Source organism: Peromyscus eremicus, chromosome 4 (assembly GCF_949786415.1).
Source record: "Peromyscus eremicus chromosome 4, PerEre_H2_v1, whole genome shotgun sequence".
Classification (NCBI taxonomy): Eukaryota; Metazoa; Chordata; class Mammalia; order Rodentia; family Cricetidae; genus Peromyscus; species Peromyscus eremicus.
This window is the reverse complement of record NC_081419.1, coordinates 106,545,517-106,568,912: the sequence shown is the minus strand read 5'-3', so window position 1 is coordinate 106,568,912 and position 23,396 is coordinate 106,545,517. Positions and strand designations below refer to the sequence as shown.

The 23,396-nt window shown below is 42.8% G+C and overlaps 1 protein-coding gene across 3 annotated transcripts in view; it reads left to right on the top strand.

Moving 5' to 3' along the window:
• Positions 1-13,301: 13,301 nt before the first annotated feature.
• Gpcpd1 (glycerophosphocholine phosphodiesterase 1) overlaps positions 13,302-23,396 on the top strand; it is a 53,528-nt gene continuing 43,433 nt past the window's right edge. Inside the window, exons 1-3 of one of the 3 annotated variants that reach the window (XM_059261475.1) lie at positions 13,302-13,480; positions 19,437-19,509; positions 22,125-22,221. In XM_059261475.1, coding sequence (XP_059117458.1) covers positions 19,461-19,509; positions 22,125-22,221 — 146 coding nt within the window. In that variant the 5' untranslated portion in view covers positions 13,302-13,480; positions 19,437-19,460. Of the gene's footprint in view, positions 13,481-19,433; positions 19,510-22,124; positions 22,222-23,396 lie in introns of those variants that run through there. The other 2 variants (XM_059261476.1, XM_059261477.1) reach the window with 2 other exon arrangements.

Sequence of the window (23,396 nt, the reverse complement as noted above, 5' to 3'; positions counted from 1 at the left end):
TTTGAACACTGACTTCGGGGAGGTTATTTTTTTAGTCAAAGTCTATTAAGGTTTGACTCTGAAATGTCCCCTACAGGCCCATGTTGTGAAGGTTCAGGTCTCCAACAGAAGTTTTGAATACTGTAGCTTCTTAGGATGGAGACTGGGTGGTGACTGAGACTGAGACTTGGAAGGTTATGCCTACTTCTGGCCCTACTCTAGCTTCTTGTGCTTCCTGGACAGAGGACCAATCCTCTGCATCAGTCCACTGACAGATCCTCTGCTTCCGCTCTGCCATCCCCATCATAACAGACTGTATTCTCTGAAACCAGGAGTCAAGACAAAGCTCTCCTCCCTCCAGCTGTTTTTAGTCAGGTATTTTGATCATGGTGACTCATTAAGAAACCAATGCAAGGTTTATTTATTTATTGTAGGTTGTTGTTTGGCTCTTTTTTTCTCTTTTGGGTGGGGGAGGGGGGCCTGCCACACAGCTTCCAAATAAATCACACATGTAGGCTTATTCTTAATTATCAAGGCCTGGCCTTAGCTTGGCTTAGTTTCTTGCCAGCTTTCCTTAACTTATTCCGACTACCTTTTGCCTCTGGGCTTTTCCTGTTCTCTTACTTCTGTAAATCTTACTCTTACTCTGTGGCTCGCTGTGTAGCTAGATGGCTGACCCCTGGAGTCTTCCTTTTTCTCTGGCTCCTAGCTCTCCAATCCCTCTTTCCCGATTTCTCCTTCTATTTATTCTCTCTGCCTGCCAGCCCTGCCTATCCTTTCTCCTGCCTTGCTATTGGCCGTTCAGTTCTTTATTAGACCATCAGGTGTTTTAGACAGGCACAGTAACACAGCTTCACGGAGTTAAACAAATGCAACATAAACAAAAGTAACATACCTTAAAATAATATTCTACTACAAGGCCCAGTGGTTTTATAATATGGAAAGAGAATGTCACTCAGGTGAGCAGTAAAAGGAGAGGGAGGGAGTCACTGGCAGCAATGAAATGCAGACCACACTCTCCAGCTTTCAGGGGCTGCTCACTGTCTGCTCTCCACAACATGAATGTTCTCACTGTGTCTCCTTTTGACTCGTGATGGACTTGGCCTAGTTATTTACAACCTCCTCCCCGACTATTCAGCTTTTAGTGTGTAGTCTCTTATATACACTCTTAGTATCTCTTACAGGTTGAGTGATGTCCTGTTCAAGTCCCAACTCCCATACCTGTAAATGTGCCTTGACCTGGAAACAGGATCTTTGCAGATGTAATCAAGTTAAGGTTAGACCATTAAGAGTGGATCACAATTTAATATGGCTGCTATCTTTATAAAAAGGGAAAAAAGATAGACACACATTGGGGGATGACACCACAAAGACAGATACATAAGGAGAATGCTGCCAAATGACAGAGATCGAAGTGACACTTCTACAAATCAAAGAATGCCCCCAAATTGTTGACCTACACTGTCCGAAGCTACACCACAGGCCTAGAGAAGTTGTGTGCTTAGAGCGCTCGGAGGGAGTACCTGCGGCTTATACTGTGACTTGAACTTCTCAGCCTCTAGAATGCTGACAGAACTCATTTCTTTAATTTTAAACCACTGAGCAGTCAGTACTTGTGGAGATAAGCTGATTGGGGCCCTGTTGATCACATGGCTAATTATGTGATCAACCAGAAGCCAGAGCTTTTTTTTTTTTTTTTTTTTGCTTCAGATCTACAATGTCAGATGCTGTAGGCTGCAACCACTGGAGAATGCCAGTGGTGTGGTCAGAAGATGTGTGTGTTAGGGGAGTGGGTTGAAACATCACAAACACACACACAACAAAAAGAGGAAGTGGAGAGTTTTCAGGGGTTGAATGTCAACCACGGAAATAATGTTGGCTAATAATGCATTATTCTAATAAAATATCTTAATTTCTCTAAGTCAACCATTCTTACAAAACATGGTCCTGTAGAAGAAAGACTAGTACCTGGTTAATAAACAGCTACTACAAGGCATAAGCATGACAAACAAAATCGTGTTAAAAATCATCAGTCTGGGTCCTTTTGGGCAGCAATTGGCAGCATAGAGGTTTTGTTTTGTTGTTGTTTCAAAACTCACATCCACACCCACATATATTGTGTAAAGTATATTATGTTTCCCTAATCAGATTGAAACAGCTGTAAAATGAAAATCCTTTTCAGGGGCTGCTTTCCCATGCTTGGAATTACTGTGTATGAAAGCCGGGGAGAACAGGTCTCATGGCATGCAGAGCCAAGTTATGAATCAGTGCATCTCATAAAAGAAAAGAAAAATCTGAATTTTAGCCAGCGTAGCAAATCCATGGTCCCTCAGTCTAGGAAGTGTGGTGGCTGCGAAATATTGAACAACAGGCTCTTCAGGAAGAAGGGCCCTGATTGGTAGTATTTCCTGGTTCCCACCCCCCCATGGAGGCCAACTCTAAGATCCCAATCCAAGAAGGCTGAATTTGGGTCAGAGGAGAGGTATTCAGCCAGCCCCTAAGCTACCTCCAGCACACTATTGCTAAGGCGTCTTTTATAGTTGTATTTAACACCTGTAAAGAAATGTTAATTTCTGTTTTCCCTAGACCAGGTGCTTTATACAAGAACTCCTTCACACTCGACATTCTTTTTTTTTGATTCTACATTTGATAAGGCAGATTCTATCTTGATTTTCTAGATCAAAAAGAAACCTGAAAAGAACAAGGAATTTGTGTAAGGCCAGTCAGTCAGACAGAAGCCGCAAAGTATTTACCTCACTGGCCTTCATTCCTTTCAGAAACGCTAATGCCATCTCAAGGATGTTTGGGAGGACTAATAAGACCATGCCTGCAAGATGTCTCCTATGCATCTGTTCTCTATTTGAAAGACAAAAGAGCCACACATGAAATCCTAGCACTTGGGAGGAAGAGGCAAGAGGACAGCAAGTTCAGGCCAACCTGGGCTACAGAATGATCTTATTTCAAAAAGCCAGAAATTGAAAATTTAAAACATAAAGTAACATAAATGTTCTTAGAAAATACTAATCTACCAAGAAAAAAAAAATGGTTCTTAACTACTAATGATTTTGGTGCAGAATTCTTTTTTTTTTTTTTTTTTTTTTTTGGTTTTTCGAGACAGGATTTCCCTGTGTAGCTTTGCACCTTTCCTGGAACTTGCTTTGTAGACCAGGCTGGCCTTGAACTCACAGAGATCCACCTGGCTCTGCCTGCCGAGTGCTGGGATTAAAGGCATGCGCCACCCCCACCCGGCCAGAATTCTTTTGTTAAGTACTACAACTGGGGGACTATCTCAGTAAGTGAGGCGGGGAGGGGGGCAAAACAGCTTGACCACACAGCTGCCATGACAGGCTTAGAGGCCCAGACACAGCTTCTAGCAGGCAACACCTGGACCCAGGAAAAGCCATAAGCTGATCCCACCCAGTGGGGCCTGCATCTAAGAGGAAACACATGACATTCCAAACATTCCCCAGAATGACCCCTCCACCCCAGACAAATGTCAGCCAATCAGGGTCATAAACCCTGGAAATCCCCTCACCCCAACCTCTGATTAAAAAAACAAAAAACAAAAAAACACCCTGCCTGGGCTCCAGGCTCTCTGGTCTCACTGCTGAGAGTCTAAGATCTGAGCTTCAAAAGAAAGGGTCGGGGCTGGAGAGGTGGCTCAGCGGTTAAGAGCTCCCCTTGCTCTTACAGAAGGACCCAGATTCAATTCCCAGCACCCACATAGCAGCTCACAACTGTCTGTAACTCCAGTTCCAGGGGAACTGACACCCTCGCACAGACATACATACATGCAGGGAAAACACCAATGCACATAAAACAAAAATAAATAAATTATTTAGCCGGGCAGTGGTGATGGACATCTTTAATCCCAGCACTCGGGAGGCAGGAGGCAGAGGCAGGCGGATCTCTGTGAGTTCGAGGCCAGCCTGGGCTACAGAGTGAGTTCCAGGAAAGGCACAGAGTTACACAGAGAAACCTTGTCTCAAAAAAACAAAACCAAAATCACCTACCATTTTTGAACAATCAGACTGCAACCCACAGAACCAGGGAGGCTACATAGCAGGGGGGACCCTAGGATGACTGTGGCTTATAATAAGTTTTGGTTTTACTCAATCACTGGGCAAACTTCAGTGAAACATTTAACTATTAGGATAAGAATTTGTACTGTATCAAGCTGATAATAGAGAAAAAATAAAATAATTAAAAATAAAAAAAGAAATAAAAAAAAAGAGTTGCCATGATCATGGTGTCTCTTCATGGTAATAAGAAAAAAAAAGGGGAGGGGCTTTTTATAACAATGTCAAGGGGCTCGAGGCAAAACGACCTCCCCCTGCTAGATACAACCAAATGTAGACCCTTCCAAATACCTGGTACACAGGCTGATGGCCCACTCATCCTCTTATGCAGTCCTGCTGGGTAAAGCTACTAGGAAACCTCGGCAAGCTCCAACAGGGATCAGAGGACAGAGCCAGTCACTAAATTAGACAGAGAGGTCAGGCAGTGGTGGCACACACCCTTAATCCTATCACTCAGGAGGCAGAGATCCATCTGGATCTCTGAGTTCAAGGGCCACCCTGGGCTACATGAGAGAAACAGAACCAGGCAGTGGTGACACACGCCTTTAATCCCAGGAAGTAATATGGCAGGACACAGAAAGGCATGTAAGGCGTGAGGAAACAGGAACTCAGTTCTTTAGGCTGAGGATTTCATAGAGGTAAGAACTAAGGGCTGGCTGTTCTGCTTCTCTGATCTTTCAGCTTTCACCCTGATATCTCACTCTGGATTTTTTTTTTTATTATAAGAACTTTTAAGATTCATGTTAGCCGGGCGGTGGTGGCGCACACCTTTAATGCCAGCACTCGGGAGGCAGAGCCAGGCGGATCTCTGTGAGTTCGAGGCCAGCCTGGGCTACCAAGTGAGTTCCAGGAAAGGCGCAAAGCTACACAGAGAAACCCTGTCTCGAAAAACCAAAAAAAAAAAAAAAAAAAAAGAAAAAAAAGATTCATGTTAGAGGTGCAGGTCAAGGTCAGGGGACAACTTTTGGGTGTCAGCGCTCTCCTTCTACCAGGTGGGTTCTGGAAGTTCAGCCCAGGTCTTCAGACTTGGTGACAAGCCAGGCTTTACTGGCCAAACCATCTCATCTGCCCTGAAATACTTTCTCTATGATTAAGCACTGCAGCAATTGTTGACCACAAGTCTGTTTGCACCATAACAGGAGCTTAGGCCCGATACATGCAGATTGCGTTTAAAAATAAATTAAAGCAGGAATAATAAAGTCAGTGTCACTCACATGTGCTAGAGTGGATCGTGTTCTCTCTGGAGAGAGTTACAAGGAAAAGTGATGCAGTTAAGGCCCTGAGCATTTAATAACCATGTGGGTGGACACACACACACACACACACACACACACACACACACACACACGGACACACACACACGGACACACACACACGGACACACACACGGACACCAGGATGTCTGAATACTTCTCATGAGTAGGAGACGGGGAGAGAAATGAGATGAACAAATTCATAACTAAATAGGAAGTGCAGATGTACTTCTAAGTCTAGTCTGTTGTAGGGTGCTCCCTGGAGCACTATGCAGAAAGGACTGCGGGGCTCCTCTTGCAGGGTGCTTCCTGCTCTCCCTCTCCAGCATCATATTACGTTAGGGACCTAACAATGGGAAATTACTGGAAGCAAGCAATGGGTTAGCCTTCTGAAACCACAGAGCCCCTGACAGCATAGTTTGGAGTAGACGTCCTTTCTTTGCATACAGAGAACAAAGGATATGCTCCGGGAAGATTTTTAAATGAGAGGTGGAAGGCACAGCCCTGAAGGAGTCTGGATTTGTCTGAGTCTTGGTGTGCTGAGAGTCTGAGCTGCTTGCTTTTTTTTTTTTTTTTTTAAATAGGATAAGTGCTCTCCCACCAGCTCTTTCACTTTGTGTCTTGACACAGTTTTGTCAAGTTAACTAGGCTGGCCTTAAACTCACTCTTAGCACAGTTAGGCCTTGAACTTCCAATCTTCTTCCCTTAGCCTCCAATAGCTATACCCCTAGGCCTGGCTCTTTTTCTTTAGGACAATATTTGAATTTTTTTGATGTCGCATTTTTATTATATAGCCACATGAATAAATTGTGTGGGAGCACTGATGAATCTAAGAGGTCTGGGTGATTCTACCCTCTGTGGTCCTTGGACCCGGACTTAATTTGCTGTGTAGCAGGAAAACGCAGTATGGAACATGGCAGCGGTGCTCACATAGTCCAGAGATGAGGTTCCCTGTGACGCATCAGTACAAGGACAACCAGGAACTTGTTTCATTAGCTTAGAATCCAAACTTAAAGGTCTAGCAGGGACAAGCAGGAAGTATGAAATATTTGATTAGGAGAGTCAGTGAGTTCACATAGCATAGTGGAGGCCTGTATTAAGTGGAGCCATGTATTTATTTACACACACACACACACACACACACACACACACATACACGAAATAAAATTAAGTGTAAAAATCATAACAGCCCCAGTGTGATGGTATATGTCTATAATTCTCAGCACTGAGGAGGCTGAAGCAGGTGGATCTCTGTGAATTCAAGGCCAGCCTGGTCTACACAGTGTAAGTTCCAGGAGAGGCAGGGCTATGTAGAGAGAACCTCCCTCCCCCCTCTCTCTTTATACACACACACACACACACACACACACACACACACACACACACACATATATATATACATATATATATTTTTAAACAAGATCTCCTATAACCTGGCCTTAAACACCTATGTAGCCAAGAATGGCCTTGAATTTCTGATCCTGTTACTACCACCTCTCAGGTGCTGGGCTTATAGAAGTGTACCACCATATCTGACCAAATCCAGGGAATGAACTGAGTATAGCGGAGCCAGCCTTTAATCCCAGGACTCAGAAGGTAGAGGAAAGTGAATCATCTTGAGTTCCAGTCCAGTCTGCTCTACATAGCAAGTCCCTGGCTAATTAAAGCTTCGTAGTGAGATACAGTCTCAAAGAAAGGAAGGAGAGAGGAAGGAAAGGAGTGAGTGAAGGGAGAAAGGGAGGAAGGAGGGAGTGAAGGTAGGAAGGGAGGGAGGAAGGAAGGAAGGAAAAAAACCCAGTAGATCCAGTCACCATTATTTTATTATTGATAATAAAATAATGACAGTTAGAACTAGCACACTTCCTTAGCAGTCTCCTGAACTTTTCTCTGTTCTCTGTACATGCATTTACAACTGCTATGTGTCAGGCCTGATGCTGGGGTGTGATGATCCGTGTCCCAGCTCTTTCCCTGGCAGCCTGACTCTAGGAGGGCCCAGCTGCAGATACAGCAGATAGGCACCGAGCAGTGTCAGTTCTCACTCTCATTTTTGTTTTATAGGTAAAATGATAAAGGAGGGGTGGGAATCTGTATGTCGGGAACAGATAGAGAGTAGAAACATGGCCTCTAATCTTCTCATCAAAAACATGCACATAATTAATGCACCACGTTTGCCAAGAAACCCTGCCTCCCTGGGTCCAGTCCCAGCTCACTTTGGCTGGCTGCCAAGCTACAGTTGGCAACTGGGTATTTAAACCCAGTGCATGGTAACAACACTCTTAAGAGTTCTTTTGTTCACAGGCAGGATACATTCTGAAAACAGTAGCTCACTTTGAGGACAGTTATCAGTATTTCCCATAAAATAAAATGAGAACTAGTCAATTGCTGAATCATTTACAAAGTGTCTCCTGGCTGGGTGGTGGTGGTGCACGCCTGTAACCCCAGCACTCGGGAGGCAGAGTAGGTGGATCTCTGTGAGTTCGAGACCAGCCTGGGCTACAGAGTGAGTTCCAGGACAGCCAGAGCTGTCACACAGAGAAATCCTGTCTGGAAAAACAAAAATAATAAATAAATAAATAAATAAATAAATAACAGATAAACAAATAAGTAAATAATAATAATAAAGTAAATAAAAAGTGTTTTCCCCCAAAGTGCTAGGGATTGAAGCCAGGGCTTTGTGCATGCAAAGCACACACTTTACTTACTATTGAACTGTCACGTTTTTTTTTTTTTCCTCTGAGATAAGATCTCCTATAACCTGGATTGGCCTTGAATACCTAAGTAGTCAAGAATGGCCTTGAATTTCTGATCCTATTGCCCCAGCCTCTCAGGTGCTAGGCTTACACGAGTGTACCACCATATCTGACCAAATCCAGGGAATGACTCCATGGCCTTGCACAAGCCTGGTAACCTCAGTTTGATCTCCGATACTCTTTTTTTTTTTCTTTATTAAAGAAAGCCAGATGGGTAGTTGGCATCTGTGATCCTAGTACTTCTAGGGAGAGATGGAAGAGAAAGAAAAATGGCGGAGAAGCTTATGGTCAACTAGCCTGGAGTACACAGCTTAGCAGCAGAGTAAACTGCACACGTATGCTATGATATATGCATACTTATGCACACATATCACATATATCACACATGTATACACACTAAGAAAAGTGTTCTGAGCTGGGCAATAATAAAATTAAAATATCCATAAATTCTGAGAAATGTTAAGCTATTCTATATCCAAGTTTTGTTGGGGTTATCTATTTGTGGTACTTAGAGTTGAACCTAAGGCCATGCATGTGCTAGGAAGGCACTCTACCACTGAGCTGTGTCTCCTGAAGTCTTTGGAGACAAGGTCTCACTATGTTGCTCAAGCTGGCCCTGAACTTACTTTATAGGCCCCTCAGGCCTTGATCTTGGGATTTTCCTGCCTCAGCTGACTCTCCAAAGTAGCAAGATTGTGCTATCAGGCCTAGGCAAAATTTAATTCTTTCGGTTTTGTTTGTTTTTTGTTGTGTTTTGTTTTGAGCTAGGGTTTCTCTACCTGGTTCTGGCTATCCTGGAATTCTCTACGTAGGCCAGGTTGGCCCCAAACTCACAGAGATCCACCTGTCTCTGGAGTGTGTGCTACTATGTTCAGCTCAAGAGTAAATCTTTATGTAAAAATAAACAAATTTTCACCTGTCTTTAATAAATAGTAAAAATATATGTGTACCAAAGAGTTATTTTAAAATAAATTATTTCATGCTTTATTGCCAATAAATGTTTGATTTTTATACCTACTTTACTTTTTATTTTATTTTATTTTTTGTTTGTTTTTTTTTTGAGACAAGGTTTCTCTGTATCCCTGGCTGTCCTGGAACTCGCTCTGTAGACTAGGCTGGCCTCAAACTCAGAATGCTGGAATTAAAGGTGTGCACCACGACTGTCCAGTTTTTATTTTATTTTTTTTTTAGGAAGGAAGGATTTGTTTTGACTTGCAATGTGAGGGGATACAGCCCCTTATAGAGGAAAGCCATAGGCAGGTGGCTCTGGGGTGGTGGGAGTATGTGGCTGGACTCCTCACCTCCCTACACAATGGCAGAACCTGTTCACCAATTTTATACTCCAGGTCTTGTAAAACTCTTAAGTAAGCACAGGTCATGAGCATTAGAAGTTCAAAAGGCCTTGACCTACAAGACGCATTCCACAGTGAAGGCTATGATTTAGGACTCCCTTGGAGTAGCAGGGCCACCACGAGGTACACAAACCACTTAACTGATAACGTGGAGAATGATAAATATGCTGATAGTAGAACTATAGTGGAATGTGGGACAAAAGATAAGTATCAGTCTTATATCTAAGCCACAATACTTCTAGGGAAAAAAAATGCACACAAAACAAAGATGATAGTAACCATAACTGCCGAGGAAGAAAAACACACACACACAATACATACTCACTCATACACACACACACACACACACACACACACACACACACAGAGGCACACACACAATACATGCTCACTTATACACACACACACACACAGAGGCACACACACAATACATACTCACTTATACACACACACACACACACATACACAGAGGCACACACACAATACATACTCACACACATATATATATACATACACACACACACAGGTACACACAGTACATACACACACACAGGCACACACATAATACATACTTATACACACATCTGAAAAATCAGTATTTGTAACAAAAATACAGTCTTGCAATATTAAACTCAGTAAGATAGTAGCCACAAAAGGCCACTAACAACAGTAGGAGCAATAATTGGTGGTTTGTTTAAAGCTAGTGTCAACATTAAGTTATTTTCATGTTAAAACGCATATGAAAAATTGAACCAAATAAAACTGATTTGAGTAACTGAAACTGGAGCAGTGTAGCACCAAACAGCCTGACCCCACCTCTAGGAAATTAAGAGAGTAAACAGGCTTCCTGGAATTCTCAGCCAAAATTCATTAGTAGCAATAAATCTTTTACTGAAGATTTGTATTTGTAATGTCACAGACAGAGATGGGCAGAACACAAATCCAGGCCTAGTTCCTAAATTGAGAACTTTTCCCATGAACACATTTAAAAATGAACATACAAAATGAGATTGTGTGCGGATTCCAGACGATCCAGAATACATTTCATTATTTAATCAAGTAAAATGGGAAATGTTAAGTATTTTTTGTGAAATGTAACGTGCTCAGTGCCCTTTTGGTAATAATAAAGTTAATCCTCAAATTAATCTCATGAAAAATGTGTTCGTGGGATTATAATGTCCCTCACATGGAGAGGGAGCACGCTGCCAGGTCTTGTTTTAGGGTTGATGGTGGCAGACTAGCATTGTGATTGGAATAAATGATGCTATCAGAAAGTTTCAAGGCAGGTGTTAGAATTCTGCCCTCACTCCAGCTGCATGACTGCACATGCGCAGTTCAGGAGTAAAGCAAAAGGTCTTGTGTCTAATGTCATCAGTGTGTACTGGTGACTACATGCTTGAGGCGTGGTCACGCAATCAGCGCATGCGTGGTGTAGCTCTGTAGGTCCACCTGTGCCTTAAAGAGCCGCGACTCAGACCCCACCCTCTCTCTGTGTTCTGTTCTCTCCCTCAGGCCTGGTTCTTCTCCCCCCACCCCTCTTCTTCCTAATTAAGCTCTCTGCTAATAAGTAGTCATGGCCGGGCCTCATAACCTTTTCTCATGGTAACTAGCGCCATTTATCACTCATTTTAGCAGGACTATAAAACGTTCCCAGGAACCCCTTCCTCACCTGTGCGGATTCAGGTTCCTTTGTAAATCATCTCTTGTTACTGGCTAGTTATCTTGCAGAATCCCTCTGTTTCTGGCTCTAGGCCATCCTTCAAATGTGTATGCAGCGGTGGTGGCCCACGCCTTTAATCCCAGCACTCGGGAGGCAGAGCCAGGCGGATCTCTGTGAGTTCGAGGCCAGCCTGGGCTACCAAGTGAGTTCCAGGAAAGGCGCAAAGCTACACAGAGAAACCCTGTCTCGAAAAACCAAAAAAAAAAAAAAAAAAAAAAAAAAATGTGTATGCAGTTATTCCTCAGAGTCTGTAGGGGTTGGTTGCAGGACTCAACAAGGATGCCAAAATGCCCAGGTTCCTTATATGATTAATGTAATATCTTCATCTAACTAAAGCATATGCCCTGTTTTTAAAAAGTTACTTTAGGTTTATTTTATATGTGTGTATGTGTTGTATGCATGTATGTGTATGTGTGCATCACATGGATATCTGGTGCCCTTGGAAGACAGAAGAGGGCATTGGAGCCCCTTAACTGGAGTTACGGAAGGTTGTGAGCTGCCACGTGGGTGCTGGTAACTAAAGAACAAGCACTCTTAACTACTGAACCGTGTCTCAAGCCCAGCATACTCCTATATTCTGAAATCATCTATTAGTTTCTTATTATACCTAATACAATGGAAATGCTTAAGTATTTCCTATACTGTATTAGCTAGAAAAAAAGGCTGTGTTTAGTACAAATGCATGTTTTCCTATTTCTTGTCTGTGATTGCTTGAATCTGCCAGTGTGGAACTCATGGATGTGTTGGGCCAACCATTTTTGTTACTGTTTTGAGACAAGGTCTTGTTCTGTAGTTCTAGTTGATTTGGAATCCACTATGCAGCCAAGGCTAGCCTCCAACTTGCAGCAATCCTGACTTAACTTCCAGAATTCTGGAATTACAGAACTGCATCAGACCCAGACGTTTTGTTGTTATTCATTCAAGAGGATTTGGGGAGGGGCATGGGTTAGGTCTGCCCTCATTAGCCATAAATATTCCACAATAGTAGCTTGACTAAATGGTGATTACAGAAGAATAGAGATCTACTATATAAACATTTAAAGGAAGTAGACTCTTGAAAAACTTCATCACTGAAGTATGACTAACAGAGAAATGAAGTACAGCCCTTCAAAGGAAAAGGTGCTTGTTTGATGTTTACTGTCTCAGTTGAAGTGAAACCGGGTTACATTTTACATTACAAGTTACCTAAGTGGTTGATTAGGGGCTGGAGGAAAACGAGAAGAGAGGGGTGGGGGGAAGGAAGTATAGTTTTAGAAAACAAAGAACAACTCTGGAGAGGGAAGGTCTCTCTGGTTTATTTATTTGATTTATTTGATGTTTGTGGCAGCAGGGCTTATAGAAGTCAAAGGGTGTTGGGTCTCTCCCACCCTATTGGTTCCAGGGGTTGAACTCAGGTCTTTAAGTTTGGTGGTTAACCTTTATCCACTGAGCTATCTCAAGGCCCTTGTTTCAGCTTTAATGACTTTTGTTTTGTTTTTTTTTAAGAAAGGGTTTCTTTGTGTAACAGCCCTGGATGCTCTGGAACTCACTTTGTAGACCAGGCTGGCCTTGAACTCAGAGATCTGCGTGCCTCTGCCTCCTGAGTGCAGGGATCAAGGGCGTGTGCCACCACCGCCCGGCAGCTTTAGGGTTTTGATCTAAGTGTGATTGTTTTGTAAAGAAAGCAAGTTTCAGCAGGGCGGTGGTGGCGCACGCCTTTAATCCCAGCACTCGGGAGGCAGAGGCAGGCGGATCTCTGTGAGTTCAAGGTTCAAGTCCAGCCTGGTCTACAGAGCGAGATCCAGGAAAAGGCGCAAAGCTATACAGAGAAACCCTGTCTCGAAAAACCAAAAAGAAAAAAGAAAGCAAGCAAGCAAGTTTCCAGAACACACCAAGCTCCCTCATCTTTCTTTTTGAGACAAGGGGCTCCCTTCGTAGCCCAGGTTGGCCTTGAACTCGCTATCTTCCTGCCCTGGTCAACCTCCCGGAGGCTGGGATTTCAGCCGCACCCTCATGACTTCCTGTCCTTAGATGAGCCAGACCAGGCGGGCAAGGGACCCTGGTCAACCTCAGGTCTCTGGGCCCGCCTTCCAGGAACCCGGCCTCCCCCCCCCCCCCCGCCCCGGCGCGCGAACGCCGATTGGCCAGGACGAGACCGGGCGTGACGTCAGGCCCCGCCCCTCCGCCCTTCGACCCCGCCCCGTGGGGGGTGGGCTGGCAGTTTAGTCTAGGGCAGCTGGAACCGGTTTGAGAGGCGGCTGTAGCTGGGCTCCGCGCTGCCCCGGGCCACCTAAGGGAGCGCTGGCGAGGCGCTGACGCTGGGCTCAGTCGGCCGCGGCCCAGGTCTCGGCGCGGCTCGGCTCGGCAGGTGAGGGGGGCCGGCGGACGGCGGTGCGGGCGGGCGCTCGTGCGGAGGTGCGGGCGGGCGCTCGTGCGGAGGTGCGGGCGGGCGGGCGGGCCTGGCGTCCCGGAGCCGCGCTGCGGCTGGAGCCCCGGCTGCCCCGCGCTGCCGCGTCCCTCCGAGCGGCGTGACCCAGGACCGCCACGGAAACACCGGGCGGAAAATTGGGGAACAAAGGAACGGCAGAGCTGGAGGCGAAGCCCTCCGTGCCTCCCTCCTTCTTCCCTCCCTCCCTCGCGCCGGCACTGGTGACTCGCGCCGTTTTGACAGCTGCTTATTTTCCCAAATTGCCGAAAATGAGTGCCCACAAAAGAAACTCCGGGTAGCAGTACGGGAGGGTGGGTAGAGCCCAGGGCTGCTGGGGAACTCAGTCGTCGGTGACGTTTTTAGGGTTGCGGTCCTCTTTTTCTCGGTGTCGCCGGCTTCATCAGCCGGGTCCGGCCAGAAGCGGAGGGAAGGCCGGGAGTTTGCCGGGATCCAGGGGTTCTCTGGCGAGGCGAGCCGGGTGGTTGGGGCTAGTGGACCCCTCCGTTCCCCTGTCCCCTGTCGCCCTGCTTGTGCCCACTTACTCCGCCCTTCTAGCTGCTGCTTGTTACACTTTTAACACTTACATAACGAAATAGATACAAGCTATTAGTCTTTCCCCCCCCCCATTGCCCAATGTTCTAGAAACAAACAGCCCACAAGAAAACAGGTAAACTGCATGCATTGGCTTAAGTAGTAGGGGAAATCAGTGCTTTAAACACAATTGAAACCTGCCAAGAAAGATGCAGGAAACTTGGACCCAGAATTAATGAACACAAAAGAGAACTGAGTAATATTTGGTGTGTACAAAAAGTTGGTGGGTGAATCAACTATTTGTATATAACAAAACTGTACGATAAATACATATGAAAATAATATCAACACAAAATGAAATGGATAAATGTCTAAAGTCTAAAGCTGATGAAAATCTTAATTTGGCTTAATGAAATCTCCATAATTGCTTGCTTAATGTAAAATCCATTCTTGTTTAAAATATTGGCTTAAAGTATATGGAGGTCTAAGAAGTGGGGCCATAATGAACCCCTGTCAACATGAGCAGAAATCAATATGGTCACTTAACCTGTTTCTTGATTATAGGATATTCTGAGGATCAAAGCTGTTAGAATCAAGAGAAGAGCGAGGAGAATTAGAAACAGCTTTTTAGTTTTAAAGGAAAACAGAGACGTTCCTTTGGCCAGAAATACACGCTTTAGCTAAAAATACCCACTTTTACTTCATCTGTAAACGAAATGTTCCTGTACCTTGGTTAGCTTAAATCTCCAGTTTGTTTCTCAAGCTGGTAAACTGGTTAGGTCCACTTTTGAACGTTTAACAAAAAGTAAACTTTATTTTGCCAGGTAGGGCGAACTGAAAAGTTTTCATGTAAACAAGTTACAGTGGCATTTAAGAAATCTCCCAGTCTTATAACAACGTTAAAATGGGCCAGGCCTGGTGGTGCACACCTCTAATCCAGGCACTTAAGAGAGGGAGTTAGGCAGATCTCTGAATTCAAGGCCAGCCAGGGCTTCGAGTGAGATCCTGCCTCAAAAATAAGTAAGCAAATTAAGTTAAATAACTGCTCAAATTCAGCTGAAAGTGCTGTGTAGTATTTATCTCTAGACAGTACAAATTGGAGGTTGTATTGGGAAAAAAAATTACCAAAGCCTAAACAACAAAAACCTCTCCAGAAGTGTAGTGTGTAGTAAGGTGATACGTAAGCTGGTTATCTGTCTGATCAGCGAAGTATGCAAGGTGACTAGCATTTTTTACTACTTTATATCTGAAAGACCTCCATCCAAGTTGGGATATTTTTGTTTGTTTAGCAGAAGAAATAAAGGTAGATGTGTCAATTTTGGGATTCTCAGTAGAAAGGTACTTTTTAAAACTGTCACTGTTTTGGAGGCGGTTGGGTGCCAAGCTATATGCTTCAGTCCTGCACCAAAATTTTGGCCTCTGTCCATCGTCAAATAAGCTGCCATTGAAGCGGCTTCCCAGGTGGCAATTGAACTAGATTGCTGACTTTTGACAATTCAAGTGGACAATGGCACTTGTCTCCTGGGGTGGATCTGTGCTTCCTTCCGTGTGTGTGTGTGTGTGTGTGTGTGTGTGTGTGTGTGTGTGTGTGTGTGTCTTTGTCTTTGTGTGATGCACGCACTGCAGCTGGTCACTGCCGACTTGCTATAGCTATTTCATTCACGACTGAAAGCTTGTTGATTTCTCTTCTATTAAATATACAGACTGTTCTTGGTTGTCCTAATGTAGTAGGCGTCTAGAGCTTAAGTTTGTACCGCTGTTGGTTTGAATACGTGAGAATAATTACGTGTGACTTACTTTACATAGACTGAATTGGTTATTGCCAATTGATGAATAGTTGGCTGAATACCAACACTGCAGTCTTCTATATAAGATTGTCCTTAAGTTTAGAATTGTAAACACCTGGTAAAAGTTCAAGTTACTGTTAAAAATTGACAAGCTGGTTAGACTCAGCAGAAAGGGATGATTGCTGAAAAGCCCCATTTCCGAAGGCCTAAAGTTGATCTCCAGGACGTTCATGGTAGGAGAGAACTGACTCTTGCAAATTGCCTTTTTGACCCTCACGCGTATACCTTGGTCCTCCCTCCCTGCCTTCCTCTTTTTCTCGCATACATGCAAATAAATTGAGCATGATTATTCAACCATATTGCTGAGTTATGGGTTTAAGCTGTTCCTTAAAATTAATTCAGTATTCCAGGCGGTGGTAGCAAACCTTTAATCCCAGCACTGGATTGGCAGAAGCAAGCAGGCAGGCGGATCTGAGAGTTGGAGGCTAGCCTGATCTACAGAGTGAGTTCTGGGATAGCCAGGGATACAAAGAGAAACCCTGTCTTGAGAAACAGCTCCCCCTCCCCCAAATCAGTAACTTTAAATCTTTTTTTTGTTAGGTTTAGGGCTTTCTTGATATAATTCGGATCTGTTAAATGGAGGGTTGCAGTGGTTCAGTGAACATTTTACTTACCAGAAAACGCTTGTGTGGTCAGGATCATACTCAGGTTTTTGTCAGTTTTTGTCAGTTTTTGTCAGAACTATTGAAATGTGCAGTTAGCAGGCTGATCTAGAACTGTTTTTATATGAACATGTTGTTTAACAGTTCTAGCACAGGCTATATTCACATGAGTAGATCTTGTTTACTTTTAGACACAGAAAATCACATAAGGTTTTTATAAATTATTTTGCTCACGGAGAAGTTTTCTCCTGTGTAGTCTTGGACTTTTTAACCAAAAACAGTATTGCCAAATATGGGACTCTTTGTCCAAGTACAGCATGATACCACACTATTAATTTTGTTTTACCTATGTATGTAAAAATATATATGATATTGTACATTTATAAAATAACTTTCAACATTAGCATAAATGTGACGATGCATCCATAGTGTGTAGCTAATATTAATTATGGACTCTTGATTACTTACCAGTCCTCTCTAGGTATTACATATAGATAAGGTTTTTGGTCCTCAGACCTATTGCTATTTTGAACTGTGGAGGACTGCTCAGTCACTGTGTGATGCTAGCAACACTATTGGCCTCTGCCCACTAGAATCTAGAAGCATCCCTATTCATAAATAAAATAAAATTTAGATGGTAGATTAAGGGATATGATGCCAAGTAAAGATATTACTCAAATTCTTTTAGAGACCTGGATTATTTCTGCACAAAAGTCTAGTTTTTGGATAGTTGAATAATTATTTGAATTGTTATGTAAACCATATGAAGAATGTGTTCTTTGTTTAAACTTAGTAACTATTTTGAGATGTATGTGTCTATGCATATGTATATATTTAAAAAGTAATTTCCTGCCTTCCCTTAGTTATTTAAGGTAGGCTGTGGTGAACAAATGTACTTAGCTAAGTCTGGAGGCGGGAAGGAAAAATTAGAGAGAAAATATGAATAAAAAGGCAAAGTATCTTAGTCTTAGAAGTATAGATTTCTAGGGGCTGGAGAGATGGCTCAGAGGTTAAGAGCACTGGCTGCTCCTCCAGAGGTCCTGAGTTCAATTCCCAGCAACCACATGGTAGCTCACAACCATCTAAAATTAGGTCTGGTGCCCTCTTCTGGCATGTAGGCAGAACATTGTGTGCATAATAAATAAATAAATCTTAAAAAAAAAAAGTATAGATTTCTGTAAATAAAATCTGTGCAGTGAGGAAGAATGTTCTCCTTGGTTAAGACATAGTACTGAGAAGAGATTTAGAAGCCAGAGTCCTGGGAGATGCGATTTTGAATGATGCTGACTGGAAAGAATGCTGTAGCCACATGAACATCAGATCGAGTTTTTTCGATAATAGATTACAGTTAAACTAAATTTAAAGAATCAGAGTATGCTGTCCTATGAAGAAAAAATCTGAAAAGACTTAATTTTGAGGAAGGATGTGTGTGGGTAGCAAGTTAACATTATATATTAGAAACAGATTCATAAGCTTTTTACCAAACAGCTAGTTTCTGTAAGATGTGCTGAAGGACTTCAGCTGCTTTTTTGTGACTAAAATAGAAGTCTCTAGTTGAGCTTTTTCTGTTTATAGGTTTTCTTTCCTTCCACCCTAACCTGGGCCTGGTTAGGAAAGATAGGTTGACTTAGCACAGCTGCTTATCTAAAGAGAAAGTATGTGGCAAGAGAATCTTGACTCCCTGAAAATAAAATGTTTGGACACATTTGTTTTGCAATATTTCTGGTCCACACCTTCTTGGATTTTTGGAAAGTAAGAGTGTAACAAAACTGTAAGTCTAGCTGGATACTTCCTACTAAATGCAATCAATTTGTATATAAGGACTTTGAAATGACTACTTGAATATTTTGTTTGTATCCTTTCTTTTTAACTTTTCTCTTATCAAAGTTTTTATTTTTTATTTTTTTTAATGATGAAGGCATAAAATAAAGTTGGGATAGAGGGCACTAGGGGGAGCTGGAGTGAGGTAGTGGGGTGTGGATATGATCAAATTGTATAAACTTTTTTTTTTTTTTTTTTGGTGTTTCGAGACAGGGTTTCTCTGTAGCTTTGTGCCTTTTCTGGATCTCACTCTGTAGACCAGGCTGGCCTCTGCCTCCCAAGTGCAGGGATTAAAGGCGTGCGCCACCACCGCCCGGCCTTGTATAAACATTTTAAAAGAAAAAGTTATTTTAAAAGTTTTAAAAAATTGTCATAGAATTGCAAAGTCATTAACTATCTTTTGTTTGTTTAAAACAAGATCTCTTTATAGTCCTGGCTGTCCTGTAACTCAGAGATTCCCCCCACCTCTGCTTCCCGAGAGCTGGGATTATAGGTGTGAACCAATTAAATATTTTTGTTTGTTTATTTATTTTTTTTTTTTAGACAGGGTTTCTCTTCATAGCCCTGGCTGTCCTGGAACTCCTCATAGACCAGGCTGGCCTTGAATTCTATAGATCAAGACTACCTCTGCTTTCTGAATGCTGAGCTTAAAGGCATGTACCACCACCACCACCCCAGCCAAATAAATCTTTTTCTAAATAACACTTATTTAAATGTATGTATGTATAGAGCACAGGTCAAGGACAGCTTTCAACAATCAATTTTCTTCCACTTATACTTGGGTCCTGGAGATCAAACTCAGGTCATCAGGCTTGGGGCTTTTACCCTCTGAGCCATCTCATTGACCCCTTTCTTCGTTAAGACAGGGACTCATATATTGTAGGTTGGCTTCCAACTGACTGTGTAGCATGGATAACTTTGAACTTCTGATCTCTCACAGCCACCATGCTAGGTTTATGTGATATTGGCGATTGAATCCAGGGTATTGTGCTCTTGATCAACTGAACAACACCCCTAACCCCATTGTGTACTGATGGTAAAATACTATTATTTTTGTATACAATTAGTGACTATTTTTCTTTTCTTTCCTAGCAGAAATTCTAAAAAAAATCCATCAGAATGACACCTTCTCAGGTCACCTTTGAAATAAGAGGAACTCTTTTACCAGGTAAAGTTTTACTCTAGAATATCTTTTAAAAATTAATCATTTAAAAAATTTCCCCCTTTATGTGTATGGGTTGCATGTATGTCTGTGCACCATGTGCATATAATTGCTGTAGAGACCAGAAGAGGGTGTCAGATTCCCTGGATCCTCTGGGACTGTTGTGAGCCAACATTTGAGTGCCTGGAGTTTAACTGTGACCTCTGAAGAACTGCCAGTGCTCTTAACCTGAGCCATCTCTGCAGACCCTCTTTCTGCTCTATTGAAGCAGAGATCATATCTGCCCCAGGAATGTCCTTCTTGGTATTCTCAGCATTGTCCATCACTGTACCTTCTCAGGTGATACCTGTGCTCCTCTTGGCACGTACATAGAAGAATACAGCAGCATGCCAGTCTGGTGCCATCCTGTGCTTCCCTCCTCTTTTAAAAATTGCCACAAAGACCCTGCCTTTTTTTTCTTTTCTTTCTTTTTTTTTTTGTTATTTCCTCCCACCCCATTCCGGAGCTGAGGACTGAACCTAGGGTCTTGTGTAGTTTGGTGCCTGTCCTAGATCTTACTCTGTCTACCAGGCTGGCCTGGAACTCACAGAGGTCCTCCTGAGTGCTGGGATTAAAGGCATGCACAACCACCGCCCAGTTTGGCTGCCTCTTTTTAAAGACAGGGTCTTTGTATCTCTGGCTGGCCTGGAATTCAGTGATCTTCTTACCTCTGCCTCCCAAGTACTGGATTAAAAGTGTGCCACCCCACCTGGTCAATGGTCAATGTCACTCTTTTTTTTTTTTTTTTTTTTTTTTATTTGCAAGTGGACACACAGATGTCTTTTTTTTTAATTTTATTTATTTACATTTTATGTATGAGTGCTCTGCATACCTGCAAGCCAGAAAAGGGCATCAGATCCTATTACAGATGGTTGTGAGCCACCATGTGGTTGCTGGGAATTGAACTCAGGAAAAGCAGCCAGTGCTCTTAACTGCTGAGCCATCTCTCCAGCCCCTCAGTGTCTCTCATTTTAAATTCTGCTACTTGTGAATTTTCTTTATATCATTTTCTAATGTCTGTTAAAGTACTGTGAAGTAATTTTGTTGTAAGGTATCATACCAAAACACTGCCACACTTGGGTTTGAATCTTGCAATTTGCTGTTCTGCTTATATCAGCTGCCTTTCAGTTCTCCAAATCTGCTGCTCCCCCTCCCCCATTCCTCTTTTGTGAGTTTTTGTTTTTTTCAAATTCTGTTTTCCTCTGCCTTGATACGTGACCCTTAACTCTCACCTTTTTCGAGGTGAGAGTCTCTGAGACATTTCCTTAGGTTCTGGCACTATTTTTGCAGCATTTTCTAGAGATTTTTAGAATTACTTGAGTAATTTGCCCTATAGACAAATGGTAAGCTTTATGACAACATGATCTTGTCTTGATGCTAAATTTCTGAACCTAGCACAGAGCTTGGTACAGATGAGGAGCATAGTAAATGTCTTCAAAGAATAAATGAGTCATTCTATAGCTAACATGCTTGTTCTAGCAACCACCACAGCAATTGATTGTGTGTGCCTGCATGTGTTCTCCTGTGTGCATGTGCATTTCAGGTTATGTTTTCAGCCAGAAAACCTAGTACAGCTTTACTCCTTTACTCTGGGTGGTATTCTTCAGACTGCAGATTGCCAACGGTTAGCTGATGGTGTGGCTCTCACTGGCCGTTCCTCACCTCTGGACCTATGTGCAGCCTCCTTAGAGAGACTGCAGACTAAATTGTACTCTGTTTGAGACAGGGTCTCATGTATTTCAGGCTTGCCTTGAATTTTCTAGGTAGCCAAGGATCCTCGTGCTTCCATTTCCCAAGTGGTGGGATTACAGGTTTTAGGGATCAAGGCTAGAGCTCTTATACTTCCACAGCCCCCATACTATACTCTTGAAGGGAATTGTAAGTAGGCAGGTTAAGTTAAAAGAAACCGACCACATCACACAGATGAACTGATCAGAGTAAGCCACAAAGGAACTAACTTTGCGAATGGGCAGGCACTCAGTTTTAGGGAGTGAAGCAGAGATGGTTGATACTCATGACTAGATGAGAAGGGAGGTAGAGGAGCAGAGGCGAGTGTCGGAGGAGACTCCCCAACAGCTATTAATTAATATTTCTCTAGAATTCTTAGTATGTTTTTGGGAGCACAATGTTAGCACTCTGGAGGCAGAGATGGGTGGCTCCCTGTAAGTTCAGGGACAGCCAGAGTTACATAGTAAGACCCTGTCTCCAAAAAACAAAATAAGAAAACAAAAAACAAACAAAAACCCTTTTTGGTGTTTTTCTTGAAATTGGAAGCGTCAATAGGGACTGTCTTGATCATTTTGCTACTTGCATGCTTGTTATTTGCTAACTAAGTAGTTGAACAAAACGAAGAAAATCTTGTTCCTGTGCCTACTTCTTTTTGCTGCCTCTGGTTCTAGAGAGATGAGTCAAATTAACTTACAAGATGATAGAATGGCCAGTGGGTCAGAAGCACTGCCTGAGGCTCCCCTTTCTTGACTCAAGGAGACTCTAAAGACAGTTATAGCTGACTGTTCTCTTCTTGCTTCCTAAAATTGGAAAATTTCCTGTTTGGAAAAGCCTGACGGCTCTGATTTCTTTAGGAGAGGTTTTTGCAATATGTGGAAGCTGTGATGCCCTGGGAAACTGGAATCCTCAAAATGCTGTGGCTCTTCTTCCAGAGAACGAGACAGGAGAAAGGTGAGTGCAGAAACGCCAGGCTATAGAATAATGGTGACATTTGTATTATAAACAAACTAGGGTAGTATAGTATATAATGTTTCTTTTAGTTTAATTTTTATGAAAGTTGTCATGTACACAATTTCAAAGAGTAAAATCACTGTACAAAAGTTTGTGGAAAAAGAGATTCCTTAACTTCCATTCAAAACTCTTAACATCCTTTGACTCTTATCATTCTCACCCCCTTTTATTAATTACATTTTTTATTGTACATGTATATATGTATACATGTATGTTTGCTTGCCACTGTGTGTGTGTGAGTCAGGACAAGTTGCAGGAGTCAGCTCTCCTACCATCCGGGTGCTGGGGATAGAACTCAGATGAGCAGGCTTGGCAGCAAGCACCTTTACTCACCGGTCCATCCCAAAGAACCCATCTCTCCTGAGAGAGCCCCCCTCCGTTTTAGATGAACTGGGAATTTAACCTAAGACTTTGCACACGCTAAGCAAGTACTAAACCACTGAGTTACACACACAGCCATTTCCTTTCGTTTTTATTTTGAGATGGTATCTTGCTGAGTTACCCAGGGCTGGTCTTGAAGCCGTGAACTTGAGACCTGTCTCAGCTTCCTCAATTGTTCAGGCAGGCCTGGGCCACTAGACTATCTTTACCAACCACTATGTTTCTAAATGGGCTTTTCTCATTTAAAACAAAATCTAGGTATTATCTCTAGATTTCTCAGGCCATTGCTGCTTTTTTCTTTGTGTGCGTGCGTCTTTGTGGGATCAAATATTGGCCCTCATACATGCTAAACATGCATCCTGCCATTGAACTGTTATTATTATAGTATTGTTTTGAGACTTCTCTTGAACTTGAGACCCCCCTGCTTCAGCTTTCTGAGTGCTGAGATTGCAGGCACATACATCCACACCTGGTATATGAAGTTATTTTTGTTTTGGGGGGAAGTATGGGGGATTGAACATAGAGCCTTTGTACATGCAAGAGGAATGTTTTCCTACTGAGCTCTTTACTTGTCCTTTTTTTCACTCTCTTGTTTTTTTTTTTTTAAAAGATTTATTTATTTATTATGTATATAGCATGGATGACTGAAGGCCAGAAGAGGGCACCAGATCTCATTACAGATGGTTGTGAGCCACCATGTAGTTGCTGGGAATTGAACTCAGGACCTCTGGAAG